The following is a 14610-nucleotide window of genomic DNA, read 5'->3' on the forward strand; positions in this document are numbered from 1 at the left end:
TATTTTCAATACTCGTTGTGTTTGTGTGGGTGTTGGAGGTAGAGGCAGACATGTGCCTATGTAATCCAGGAGAGAATGTTAGATCCGGGTGCTGGAATACAAAAGTAGCCTGATGAAGGCTCTGGGGACCAAAACCTCTAGGGTCGTCTGCAAGAGCAGTACTCTCTCTTAACTGCTGACCCACTTCTCCAGCAGACACACACACACACACACACACACACACACACAAATGCTGTTTGTGGATGGGAATATAGCTCAATGGTAAAACATTTGCCTAGCATTGCAAAGTCCTATGTTCAATCCCCAGCACTGGAGAAAAAATTAAACAACCAAAATACACATGATGCTCTCTTCTTTGTAACTGCTTTTCTGTATTTCCCAGTTTTTGAAACACTAGCTAGAGGCTGGTGTTTTTTGTGTTATAATTATAAAAAATATTATGATTTTTATAGGTATAGAAGTAAGATAAGCAAATGCTAGAGAACAACATAGAGCCATAAAGATAAGACGTGCAGCTGTAGGTCCACCCTCGCTGCCGGGCAGAGTCCTTTCTAGAAGCCACATTGAAGAGGGGAGGGCAGGGCTGCGACGTTGTAGAACCTGCTGAGCTCTGGAGGACCCAAGAAGCTCATGGACTTTTCCAGGCCTGGCTTTAGCCCCTGGAGGTGGATTACCCTTGTGGGTAAGAAGTGGGAGATTCTGCTTTCTGAGACTGGGAGAGGGAAGCTCTGAGGGAACAGGAAACAGATGTGTTGAGGCGTAACTCAGAAGCCTTATGATGCAAGCAGCAGGAAGAGAATTGGAGACAGGACCCACACCGGGACTTTCATGAATACATACATCTGGGTATATCTCACATCTGTAGAGACACAGGCAGATGAGACACACAGACTCAGACACATGCATACACAGAACCACAGCAAGGGCAGAAAGAGAGAGAGAGAGACAGAGAGAGACAGAGATAGAGAGTCAGAGACAGACAGAGACAGAGAGAGGGGGAGAAAGAGAGAGGGGGAGGGGGACAGAGACCAAGAGAGAGGGAGAGAGAGAGAGAGATTCCGACAGACAGACAGAGACAGAGACAGAGAGAGACAGACAGACAGAGAAAGAGAGAAAGAGACAGGGAGACAGACAGACAGACAGACAGACAGAGACAGGCAGAGAGAGACAGAGAAAGAGAGAGGGGGGACAGAGAGAGGGAAAGGAAGAGGGAGAGAGAATTTAGTCCTATCCACCTGTAAACTGATGAACTTGAACCCCTACCTCCCTGTAATCACCCTGTGTTCCTTGGGGCTCCCCTATCTGTCTGGGTTCTCTTCCTGCCCAGCCTGGGTCCTTTTCTAACCCCCTTCTTCTCCATTACCCTTTATGTTCCCTGACACTCACAGCTACTGTGATGTGCTAGGAGGCACAGATACTGGCCTTGAATATGTCAGTGTTCACCCTGCAGTATGGAGTCGGGTCTCAGGTACCTTTACCTCCCCATAGTCAAACCTAAGGCATTACAGAGTAGGGGATACACCAACTTGTGTCTAAGGTGGTAGCAAGTCCTACCCTAATGACACTTCAATGAATTCAGATCTGCAGTCTATGTCAGACAGTCTCAGAGAGACTTCCCTGCATTTATTCCTCCAAATAATCATGAGAGCTATATACCCAGTGTGGACTGGCACAGCCAGCCCTGCCACAGTTCCGCAGCCTGGACCTCACAGGTCTGCCCTTACACTAAAAAAAAAAGTCGTCAAGGCTAGGGTAAGGGGATCCCAGGATGCTAGGAAGCCCAGAAAAGGCACCTGTCCCAGGCTGGTCAGGAGATGTCAGAGCTAAGGATGAAGGAGAAGTGAGTTCTCAGGGAGGCTGCAACTGTCGAGAGTGGAGCAGAGATCTGTGTATGCAGATGGGGACAAGCATAAATAGGAGGCTATGGAACAGAGGAGAGCAAGGTCACATCTTGTGTTTTATTGAGATACACATGTCTATCGTGTGACGGATGGGCTGGGGGGGGGCGAGTAGCAAAGGGAAGTGGATGGGGCTGAGAGAATAAGGAGAGAATGGATAAGACAAGGACTTGGGGTGGGGGCAGAGTCAGTCTTCAACTGGAAACTCTTAATGTATTTTACTTTATGTGTATGTATGTGTGTGCTTGAGCATATCTGTGTTCACCACATGTATGCATGTGCCTGTGGAGGCCAGAAAAGTGCATCAGAGACCATGGAGCTGGAGTTCTAGTTATTGTAAGCCACCCACTCTGGATGCTGGGAGCAGGTCCTCTGCCAGAGCAGTGAATGCTCTTAACCACTAAGCCAACTTTAGAGCCAGCTGTACTAGGGCTTCTTCATTTACAGTATGAGTTACTTTGGAGTCACTGTGACAGTTCCTGACAGGAACAGGAGAGGAAGGATTTGCTGGCTCCTGTTTCAAACTAGCGGATGTGTGTGTGTGTGTGTGTGTGTGTGTGTGTGTGTGTGTGTGTGTGTGTGTGTGTTCAGTTCACAGCAGCAGCAGGGTGGGGTGAAGGTTCTTCACACAGTAGCACATACCAGGAGCACAGAGCAGGGCAGGAGCCAGAGGCTGGATATGAGCTCTAAAGGCTTATCATTCATGACCTGCTTCCACCACTAAGGCCTCGTCCCCCAAAGGCCACAGCCTCCAAGATAGTGCCACCAGCCAGAGACCAAACATTCAAACTCTGAACCTATGGGAGACATGGAAGATTCAAATTCTGACAGTTATAGAATTGTGAAGGTGATCACCTGCATCTTATCCCCGACTTTCCTCATCTCCCTTACTCTCCCCACTCTCTCCTCCGTTTCCTCAGCCAGTTTGCTGACCTGTGGGATCTGCCAGGCTTCTGGTCAGCTCTTCATCAGCCCTGACTCACTCATAGGAGTGGAGAAGCACCGGACCATCCTGACCCTAGAAAATGTCCCAGAAGATGTCCTGGAGTACAGCTGGTATCGGGGCACGGACAACAGTACAGGGAACATGATTTTCAGCTATAAGCCTCCGAATACCCGACACCCGGGACCCTTGTTCAGTGGTCGTGAGAATGTGACCCGTGCAGGTAGCCTGGTGTTTAAGATGTCAGCGGTAAATGACACAGGCAACTATACTGTTGAAGTGGACGCAAGCAACGGGACCCAAAGAGCGACTGGCTGGCTCGAGATCTTAAGTGAGTTGGCATGGCCACCAATTTCCCCAACAAAAAAGGGAAGCTTGTCCTAAGGGCTCTGATAGGGAGATTCCTTGGAGGACATGCCATCCAGTGTCTCCATTGCCTGAAAGTGACCCTGGCAGTCATCAAGGTGGCTCTCTGGCTTCCCCTGCAGAGACGGGTCATTCCACACTTCCAAGGACTCAATTCACTTGTTAAGAGAGTGTTTCTTATCCACTGTTGTGTAACAGCCATACTTTAGAGCAGTGTTTCTCAACCTTCCTAACGCTGTGACCCTTTAACACAGTTCCTCATGTTGGGGTGACTCCCAACCATTTCATTGCTACTTCATCACTATAATTTGCTACAGTTATGAATCATAATATAAATAAATATCTGATATGCAGGATATTTGGTATATGACCATCCAGAGGGACTGTGACTCACAGCTTGAGAACTGCTGTTTAGAGGCTTAAGAAAACAACAACAACAACAACAACAACAACAACAAAAAACAGCTGAGCAGTGGTGGCACATACCTTTAATCCCAGTACTTGGGAGGCAAAGGCAGGTGGATCACTATAAGAAATCGAGTTCCAGGACAGCCAGAGAAACCCTGTCTCAAAAAGCAAACAGTAATGAAATAATTAATTTTATTTATTTCTCTAGTACAGAGGATGGGCCCTAGAATGTTCTATATGCTGAGCAAGCAGGCTACCACTGAGCCACACCCCAGCCACTCACTAGGGATTTTAGGCAGGGGCTGTGCCACTGACCTATAGCCCTAGCTGGGACTCACTATGTTGCCCAATTTGGCTTAGAACTCTCAATTCTCTTGACTCTGCTTCCTGAGTGCCAGAACCACAGCCATGCACTAGTTTATTATCACATGGGCCAGAAGTTTGGGCATTATCCTGGCTGAGACCCCAAATCTCTAAGGTGCTAATAAAGACTATGTTCTCATATGGAGACTTACCTAGGGATGAACCCTCTCCTACCCTTCTCCTGGCTTGAGGATAAGGTTATTTCCTGGTGTCTGTATGATCACAGACTCAGCTATCACTGTATTGTTTTGGTTTTGTTGCCATAGCCATAGGGCCAAGTATTTTGTAGTTCATTATAGCAATCTCTCCCATGATAGTGATGGTCACTCCAGACCTGGAGGCAGTAACATGGCTGCCTTGGAGATCTGTTCACTGCAGACAGCTCCCACTGGTGCCCTAGGAGTGAAGGGAGAATGTAGTTTTCTGAGGAGCAGAAGCCCTCTGCTTATTTCTGAGTCTATACACCGTATCTCTTCTCAGTCTATATTCTGTGACCCTGAGCCTTATCTTTCCTCAATGTGGGACTATGTTCCCAAGTTCTTCCAGCTGTAGAAAGGGTAAATATCTACCATTTGTTTTCTGTAAGTTTGGAGGGAATTTGGTAAATCGAATGAAACTCAGACAGCGGATCTAATTATCATGACTAGTTCCAAAGCCACCTGTCCCAGTACCCCAGATGAAGGTCCTGGACTTTACAACTACGGGGGGGCGGGGGCAAGGTTGGGGAGATGGCTCAACAAGTAAAACACTAGCCAAGAAAGCTTGAAGATCTGAGTGTGGAGGCTGGGGGTGGTGGATACATCTGTAGTTTCAGCACTCCCACTGGACACAAGGAAGGTTACCACCACAACCTTCAGCTAACCTGGGGTACACAGAGGTGACAAGTGACCCTACCTCAAGCAGTGCTCATGCACTGAGCAGGTGAGGCATGTGTTATCACTCTTACCCATAAATGCATGTTCTATGCACAGTACAGATAGACATACAGAGGGAAAAAACAACCATCAGACCACCTGTTCATGACCAAGGACCTGCTGTTATGGCAGTTGTACAGAATGGCTCAGGCCCTGCCCAGGACTATGCAGCCTGCTTCCCACCCCTCCCTCCGCTGCCCCTTTCAGTGCTGGGGCTTCTCTTTTGCCTTATCTTAGGCTGTCCACATCTCTTCAACATGCCCTAAAGCTTGAAGAAGCTGACCCTATACCTGACCCGTTCCTTCTGCTTCACCTAGAGTTGGGAAATGACCCAGGCATCACAGCTAATGCCTCAGCCAATACCAGCACCCTGGTGGAAGGTATGGATTCCGTGCTTGCCGAATGTCTTACCAACTCCTCGAACATCAAGTGGTATTTGAATTCTGTACCAACCTCAGGCAGTAACCGCATGACCATTTCCTCGGATGGCAAGACTCTGGTCATCCACAGAGTCAGTCGTTCTGACTACAGTCTTCAGTGCACCATAGAAGACATCCCAGAAATAATCCAGAGAAGTGAGGTGATTCGCTTCTCTGTGTCCTGTGAGTACCTGTGGGTAGTGGGAGGGAAGCCAGCAGTGGACTCTAGTCTGTGTCCAGGAAAAAGGCTGAGCCAGCCTGCAGCCAGATAGGTGTGGTTAATATCCCAGCTCTGTGGGTTCATGACTGCCCTCCCCACACGGCGCTGGGCTTTAGGAGAGGGACATAGTCTCCATTCTTAGATAAGAAATGGCCAGTATGAGTTTATTGAGACCTTGGGGGGGTGTTTGTTTTGTTTATTTGTTTGTTTTCTTAGGAGAGGCAAGTGGGGCTGGGAATGTCTTTCCTCAAACAAGGACCTGAATTGGGATTCCTGACCTTTGCTTAAATGCTGAGTGTAGTGGTACATGCCTATAATCCCAAGACTAGTGGGGCAGAGAAAGATTGGTGGGGCCCACTGGCTAGCCAGGCTGGCCAGAATAGATGAATTCTAAGTCAGAAAGATACTTTCTTTGTTTCATTTGTTTGTTTGCTTTGTTTCTTTTTTAATAGAGAAAAGAAAAAAAAAACATGGAGTTGGGTGTGTAAGGAAGTGAGGAGGGCCTGGGGGGAATTGAAAGGAGAGATCTTAATCAGAATGTATTGGTGAAAACAATTTTTTCAATGAAGAAATAAAGATGTCTTCAGGGTGATTAAGGAATGCCTGTGGTATTAACCTCTGACCTGCACATATAAATCATATATGTGCTCACACATTCATGCACATATGTATGAATCTAACACAAACATAACACACAACACACACACAGACACAGAGAGAGATAGTACATTCAATCTATTATCCTTATCTTCATTTTAAATCACAAGCTTGCCTTCCTGGTCAGCCTCTCTTCCTTTCTTTCTCTATCCCCACTTTCGCTGCTCTCTTGGCTCTGTTTGCTCCTACCCTTCTCCAGGTTCCTGTTCCCTGCTCCCTCTCCACAATAAACTTATTATACCAGATCAGTCGCATGGCATGATTTCTCAGGGAGACACCTTAGCAGCCCCACCCCCACCCCCACCCCCAGGACTCCCCTACTCCTGCCATCCCTGCCTTATATCTCATAACAATGAGTTTTGTGGATTACACACTGTGAAGTACATTCATAGCCTAGCTTGCTTCCTGTAACAGTTGGTGTGATGAGCTTTTCTGCTTTGCTATATGCCGTTTACTGTATATAGCGTGTAGGACAACCAAGGTTTAGCACACAAGAACCCAGAATGGAAGCTATCTTTACTGTTTATTGTCAACTGGGGTGCGCTCATTGCACCTAGAGGGACACCATGTGTCTTCTGGACAAGATGCCATCCCAAGGGATCAGAAATAGAGTTGTGGTCTTCTCCTTCCCTCTCTCTGCAGATGGGCCAGACTATGTGTCACTGTGGACCCAGCCCGATTTCTTTGCTGGTGTGCTGACTGCTGCTATTGGTTCCAGTGTGCAGCTGGAATGTACCTGTTTCTCCAGGCCAAAACCCAAGTACCATTGGATCCATAACGGCTCCCTCCTAAGCATCTCAGAGGAGAACATGACCCTCCCCAGTCTTTCCTGGGAACAAATGGGCAGTTACCGGTGTATTGTGGAGAACCTGGAGACCCAGCTGGCCTTCTACAGAGATGTCACCATCCAGCCACCTCAACTTGGTGAGTGCAACCACCAAGCTCTCCAAACTCTGCCTCCCATGTGCTTTTTGTATAGGCAGGAGTCCCCTCTGTAGCTACATTCACAGCTTCTGGTACCATTAGGGACCTGCATAGGACACACTAAGAACCAACTTATCAGCACAAAGGAGATGCCTTTTTCTCAGAAAGACAAAGGGAAGGGGAATAAGAGACAAAGACAGGAGGCAGAGGATGGAAGAGAAGGGAAAAGGAACAAGGGAGAGAAAGAAAAGGGGTATTTGCTCTGAAGGACAAAGGACTTCCTCCGGATAGAGGGGAGACAGTTGTGGCCCTTAAGCAAATGACAGTTTATAGAGGGAAAGGGGGAAGTCCAGTGTCAGGATGAGTTTTTTTGATTGGGCACATTAATTTGGTGAGCCAAAAAGGGCTTTTGACTGCTGGACTTCAAAACTTTGATAGCTGGACCTTGGCAGTCAGCCTCAGGAGGAGGGAGTGGCCAAATAAGGGAACAGACCTTGATAGCTAGCTTTAGTAATGTAACCTAAGAATTTAGGCAGGCAGAAAAAAATGGGGAAGGGCGAGGCCTGCCAGCGTTCTGTTTGCCATGCTCAGGCCTGCTAGGGCCTTCAATGAAGCCCTCCTCATCCTCTAAGGACCTGTCCAAGCTGCCCATTCTGTACATCATGCATAGTCGCCAGTCCTGGAGTCAGAGCAAAGTCCACCAGAGACAAGACTGGCCAGCATTTACTTCCTCTGAGCCAGCCACAGTCCTGGCCTGTGTGGCCATCTTGGTCTCACCCTGGCACAGTAAGTGGTTCAATGCCATCCACTTCTGTCTCACAGGTAAAGAAACATAGCTCTGGGGACTTGTTGAATATCTGACCCAAGGCTCCATAGCATATGGGAAAGTGGAGGAATCCTTTCCAAGGGACTCCCTCTGTGCATCCATATTGTACCTCCCAGAGGAGAGAGCAGGAAGATGGGTAAGAGTTCAGACACTGCAGAAATACATATTTCTTTTGGTTTCAAAACAAGGAACTTGGGGCAGATTTGCAAATGAGGAAAGCCCCCGTTTCTCCCCAGCAGCTTGATCATTTTCCACAAAGAGAGAAGGTGACATAATCAGAGAGAGAGGCAAGGAAAGGGCGCTAAGCCGTGCGGACTGGAGCTGAGGGCTTGGTGCAGTCGAGTGCTTCCTATGCAAGCTTGCCTGAGGACCCGAGGTCAGTATGCAGAGCCCAAGTGAAAACATCAGTTTGTGATCCAGAGCTGGGTGGCAGAGACAGGAGGATCCCCAGGGCTGGAAGGCCACTTTGAGAGCGCCAGGCCAGGGAGAAAGCTTGTCTTGAAAACTGAAAAGAGGTCAGGAGAAGGAAGCAGGCAGATCTCTGGGCCTGAGGGCAGCTGATCTCTATAGAGAATTCTTGGCCAGGCAGTGCTAGACAGTGTGATTCTGTCTCAAACAAAACAAAATAACAAGGTGAGCTATTAAGATGGATCAGCAAATGGAAGTACTTGCCTCCAAGCCTGGCAAACTGAGTTCAATCCCAGAGATCTCCAATATGGTCCCTCAGGTTGTCTTCTGATTTCCACACACAGGCAAGTAACTAGATGTAACCTTTTTAACACTCATGTGCATGACCAAACGTATATATGTGTACACATCACACACACACACACACACACACACACACACACACACAATGTTCTAGAATCAAAGAATCTCAGATTCCAGTTCGAGCTCTGTAACTAATGTGAACCAGGCGCAAGAATTTCACCATTTCCAGACTCGGTTTTCCCACGTGCAGAGCTAGGACAATGCCTCTGCAGTAGAGTGCTATGGGAATCAGAACACTGTAGAAAAGTACAGCCAGCCTGCTGCACACCCCAGAGAAGCCCGGGAGCTGATTCAGCATAGTGTGCTTAGGAGGGTCCCCGATTCATCATTTTCTACTCCACGAGACTAAGCTTTAGGAAAGCCAGGCTGTCCAGCCATCAGCTCATTGCTTGTCTCTTACTCCAGTGGCTGGCATGCCGCTGGTGCCCTGCGATTATCTTCAGTGAGTTAATGACCCTGTGTAACCAGCACTTGCACCCCTTACACCTCCCAATCCACAGGACCTAGGACACTTGCTGTTTCTTTGCTCCACCACCCACTGTCTGCATCTGCATCCATCCTTACTCTTAAAATCGTTAAGGATGGAGGGGTTTATCTCTATCTGTGTGCAATGGCACAGCTCAGTGTGTCAGGAGAGTCATAGCATCAGGAGTGTGAGGCGGCTAGCCATACCACATCTAAGGTCAGGATGCAGAGAGCTGAGTGCTGGTGTGAGGCAGCTAGCCACACCGCATCTAAGGTCAGGATGCAGAGAGCGGCTAGCCACACCGCATCTAAGGTCAGGATGCAGAGAGCTGAGTGCTGGTGTGAGGTGGCTAGCCACACCGCATCTAAGGTCAGGATGCAGAGAGCGGCTAGCCACACCGCATCTAAGGTCAGGATGCAGAGAGATGAGTGCTGGTGTGAGGCGGCTAGCCACACCACATCTAAGGTCAGGATGCAGAGAGCTGAGTGCTGGTGTGAGGCGGCTAGCCACACCACATCTAAGGTCAGGATGCAGAGAGCTGTGTGCTGGTGCTCAGCTCACTTCTCTATTTAGTATGGGACCACGGCCCATGGAATGGATCTTCCCTCTTCAGCCACACCTCTCTGGGAATCCCCTACTAGACCTGTCCAGCCGTGTCTCTCACTCTTGACTCTAAATCAGTCATGTTCTCAATATCAAGCATCATGCCCTCCCACCTGGAAGTCATCCCAGAAGAGCAAGGGGTTGTCTTTGTTTCATTTTGGTGGTATGTGTACATGATGCATATCTACAGAGTGGTGTACCTGTAGAGGGTGAAGATGAACTTTGTGGAGTCGGTTCTCTCCTTCCACCTTTACATGGCCTGCTTGGTGAGCACTCTACTCCCTGACCTATCTCACCAGCCCCAAGGAATTAATTTTGACCATTGATGAATCCTTGGTACTGAGTAGTGCTTTGTAGACAATGGGTGCTGACAAATCTTTGAAGGACCCATAGGTGGCCAAGTGTGCTGGTTGGTTTTTGTCAACTTACATAAGCTTAGATGTATCTGGGAAGAGAGCTGTCTTATCTGAGAAAAATACCTCCATAATATTGGCCTGTAGACAAATATGTGGGACATATTTCTAATTAATGACTGGTGTGGGAAGGCCCACTCCACTGTGGGGAGTGCTACCTCTGAGCAACAGGTGGTCCTGGGCTATAGAAAGAAGCAAGCTGAGCAAATCAAATAGCAAGCCAGTAAGCCTCGGTCCTCATGGCCTATGCTTGAGTTCCTGCCTCCAGATTTCTGCTGGAGTTCCTGACCTGCCTTCCCTTTATGATAGACTGTAAGATAAAATAAGCCCTTTCCTCTCCAAGTTGCTTTGGTCATGGTGTTTCACAGCAATAGAAACTCTTGACTACATCAGTGAGTGAAGAGATGAATTTAATAAATATACTGATTTTCCTGTTGTCCTCTCCATCCAGGGCCACTGCCTACTGTGAACAAAGAGTTCTACATCCCAGGATACTGGGTGAAATTTCTCATCCTGTTGGCAATCGCAGGAGGTGTCTTTGTGTGTTTAATCCTGGCCTACACCCTGTTCCTATTCTGCTGCTGAAGGTGACCATTGTTCTACATCATGGGTTCAGGGCTTGGCCTCATGACCCAGGAAACATGGACAGATGGCAAGACTGTCCAGAAGTGGCACCAGGGTTTTTGTTTTTGTTTTTGTTTTTTGTTTGTTTGTTTGATTGATTGATTTGGTTTGGTTTGGCTTGGTTTGGTTTTTTTTTTGTTTTTGTTTTTTGTTTTTGGTTTTTTGAGACAGGGTTTCTCTGATAGCCCTGGCTGTCCTGGCTCACTCTGTAGACCAGGCTGGCCTCGAACTCAGAAATCCGCCTGCCTCTGCCTCCCAAGTGCTGGGCTTAAAGGGGCACCAGAAACTCACAGATATATTCCCTAGACCAGAAGGTAGTGGAAGAGACAGCTCATGATGAAGGAGCTAGAGACACATGCTGGAAGCCGAAAGGGTGGATTGGTCATGATGTCTAAAGAGCACAGCACTTCAACTTCAGCACTGCCCATACTTAAGAGAGCTAGTTGTTCCAGATGGGAGAGTAAGGCTGTCCTGGGCATGGTAAGGTGGTGAGTATCGCCCCTCCCACCTGACCACAGGTTAGGGGGCCCAAAACTGCCTGGCATGAAATTCAGTATTAGAAGTAATAGTGATAAAGCTGGGGAAATGGCACAATGGTAAAATTCTTGCTATTGAAGAATGAAGGCTGAAATTCATAACTCCAACACCCATGTAAAAACCATCCTTGGCAGTGTGTTTCTGTAATCCCAGTACCAGAGGATGACAGTTGTATTCCAGGGGCTTACTGGCCAACCACTAGACTAGCTGAAATGTTAAGTGAGAGACTCCTAAAAAGTAAGGTGGGTCTGGGTGTACTGGCATGCACCTTTTATCTCACTCAGCACTTGGGAGGCAGTGGGTAGGTGGGTCTTTGTAGGATCTAGGCCATGCTAGTCTACATAGTGAGCTCCAGGATAGCTAAGAAATTCATAATGAGATGATGGTGTTATAGTGGTGGCGGATGGCAGTGATGGTGATCGAGATGATGGCGGGAATGGTATCAGTCAGCTGTCCATTACTGTAACAAAATACCTGAGTCAACTTACTTATAAAAATTTAGATAAATCTTGGATCACAGTTTCAGAACTTTCAGTTCATAGTTGCCCCCATTGCTACTGGACGTGTGCCAAAGCAGTACATTCTGGCTTCACAATTTTGTAATGAGCAGAAAGCAAAGAGAAGGGCAGAAGCTGGGCTTCCAGTCCTCCCTCTCCATTGGTATCCCCTCCAATAACCTATCTGTGTAGAAATCAATAATTAATAATCGGTCCTGGCTGTGGGTTCCTGTTACCCGCCTCAATTGTTTAAGCTCCCGAATGAAAGACACATACACAGCCTTTATATTTTGCTATGCCTTACACAGAGCAATAGCTGGGCCCCAGCATGGCAGCTCTCTTTCCTCTTTCCTCTCTCTGCCAAGGCTGGCAGTCCTCAAAGTCCCACCTCTGTCTCCCCTGCCCAGCCATTGGCTGCCAGAATCTTTATTTACCAATCAGAACCAACTAGGGGCAGGGTCCCTCAGTGCAGACACTCATGTAAGCAGTTCTGGGGACCAAAATTAACAATACAAGTAGCAGTAGGCCAGACCCACTAAATATCTTACTTCACTAGTCCCTATGTCTTAAGGGTTTCCCAACTCTCGATTCATTAGGGACTAAACCTTTAATGTGTAGTCTTACAGGGAACATTCTAGATCCAATATACAGCAGGAATTATGGTGATAAAGATGGCACTACTAATGACGCTGGTGATGACAGTGACATTGATGGGGTGACGATACTTGAAAGCTGATTGAGTATGTATAAGCCAGTCTGTGGAACCAGCAGGCAGCCTCCTGCATGATTTCTGCTGCATTTCCTTGGTGTGCAGTGAGAGTCTGGGTTGAATGTTAACACCGTGTGGAATAGCAAGCAGATTCCTGCCCTGCTTCCCTTCTGTGATGGGCTGTGATCTGGAATTGTTAACTGAAACAAACCCTCTCTGACACATTGTTTGTGTCTGGGTGTTTTATCACAGCAATTGACCTGAAACTAGAACAGATGGGTTTTGCTAATTATTTTTTCCTGACAATAAGATAAATTAATATTAAAAAGCATAGTTTGGAAATGTTAGGAATGCTAGGCACTGAGGTGAAGTCCCAGGTTTATCTCTTCCACCAGCATGTGTGTAGAGGGAGGAGTTGGGTCCCTTTGTCTATTTCTTGTTGCATTAGGTGATTAATGCTACTCAGAATCGCCCAGCTGGCCGTGGCACCAAGAGTTTCTCACTGCCACCCCAACGTTCTGGATTCTCAAATGAAAGGCACACATGTAGCCTTCTATTTCAATATGTCCCAAACAGCTCAATGGCTGTGCCACTCCCAAACTTTCCCATTGTTTACACCTCCCTTCTAGTATTCCTGAATTATTACTTACTAAAATCTATGTTCTATCTTTGCTACCCTAGACCCAATGGGGGGCCCGTGGGGTTGCTCTTTCCTGGTTCTTATATGATTGGTATGTTCTCTTTTCTAGTGCTCTCAAGCCTGGATCTTATTCCTTTCCCGACATGGCGATTCTCCTCCTCCCTCTATCTTGGTTCCTTTGTCTGAGAATCTGAAAGTCCCACCTATGTCTCACAGACCAGCCATTAGCTGCCAGCAACTTTATTTACCAGTCAGAATCAACCGGGGACAGGGATCCCCAGTGCCTTAAGTGCAGATTCTCGTGTAATTTGGAGAACCCAATTAACATAATGCAAGTGTTAAACCAAATTTACAATCATTTCTTTCCCAAGACTTTAGGAACACAAGATGTGACTTCTTCCCTCATTTTGTCCCACAGGAAAAACTTGTCATAAGTGTCCATGCAGACCAGTCAGGCAGGGAGATGAGGGAGAGAGACAGAGGAGAAAGAGTCTCCTGTGAGGACCAGCTGAACTGGAACATTCTGGGGAGGGAACCATCCTAGGTTTAGTGAGCTGACGGATACTGGGCTTCTGGATAAATTGGAAGACTTCCTGTGGGACCTGGGCAAGGGCTGACATCACAGGCAGCCTGGCCATTGGCAGCACCATCTGCTAATCAAAGCTGACCAAGCTGGGGGCGGGTCATGTGAGAGTTCCAGGTTCCAATTCTAGAACCCCTCTCCCTCCAGTGTTTCCAATTCCACATCCTTACTCTGATACTAGGAAATCTTGAAAGATTCTTCAAAGATGCTCAGATCAATGTTGCCAACGACAGAGAAATGAAGCAACCTTAAGTTCAGACAACTGGTGTCAGTTGCTTACGTGGGTTCCCACACACAGGTTTAAGAAGCACACTGGTGGAAAGGCTTCCCAATGAGGAAGGTAGTTGCCTTCTAGTTATAGATGAATGCACGTAGCTACATCTGATAGGGCCACACAGGCACAGAGATGGGTTCAGAAAGAGAAAGAACAGTCAGGGGCTGGAAGAAGAGCACATCCTGCCCTTGCAAAGGTCCCAAATTAGTTTCCTAGCACCCATGCTGGGCAGCTCACAATCACCTGTAACTCAACTACAGGGGATCTGATGCCCTCATCTGAACTCGGCATAAACTACATTCACACACACGTGCACATGCACACACAATGCACACACACGCGCTAGCACACACACGCACGCACACACGCGCACGCACATGCACACATGCACACACAATGCACACACACACACGCACACATGCACACACACACAAGCGCGCGCATGCACATGCACATGCATATACACACGCGCGCGCACACACACGCACACATTTGAAAATATAGATGAATATATAAGAAAGTATGTTGTATATTCCCATGATCCCAGGTTTTGGA

The 14610-nt window shown here is 47.6% G+C and overlaps 1 protein-coding gene across 1 annotated transcript; it reads left to right on the forward strand.

Annotated features, from left to right (window-relative positions):
• Window positions 1-578: 578 nt before the first annotated feature.
• Ceacam18 (CEA cell adhesion molecule 18) lies at window positions 579-13699 on the forward strand. Its single transcript, XM_031384858.1, has 6 exons — window positions 579-682; window positions 2819-3172; window positions 5210-5494; window positions 6831-7112; window positions 10643-10771; window positions 13611-13699. Exons 1-6 carry the CDS (start codon window positions 631-633, stop codon window positions 13697-13699), a joined length of 1191 nt encoding a protein of 396 aa, XP_031240718.1. The 5' UTR covers window positions 579-630.
• The last annotated feature ends 911 nt before the right edge of the window (window positions 13700-14610 follow it).

The sequence above is a fragment of the Mastomys coucha genome, unplaced genomic scaffold (genome assembly GCF_008632895.1).
Source record: "Mastomys coucha isolate ucsf_1 unplaced genomic scaffold, UCSF_Mcou_1 pScaffold21, whole genome shotgun sequence".
Classification (NCBI taxonomy): domain Eukaryota; kingdom Metazoa; phylum Chordata; class Mammalia; order Rodentia; family Muridae; genus Mastomys; species Mastomys coucha.

Bases quoted from the DNA above. Each gene is read 5' to 3' on its own strand.
- Ceacam18 (XM_031384858.1), top strand. From the start codon at position 631: ATGGACTTTTCCAGGCCTGGCTTTAGCCCCTGGAGGTGGATTACCCTT. The intron at 683-2,818 runs GTAAGAAGTGGG...CCGTTTCCTCAG, and splicing joins GAGGTGGATTACCCTTGTGG to CCAGTTTGCTGACCTGTGGG. The intron at 7,113-10,642 runs GTGAGTGCAACC...CTCTCCATCCAG, and splicing joins CATCCAGCCACCTCAACTTG to GGCCACTGCCTACTGTGAAC.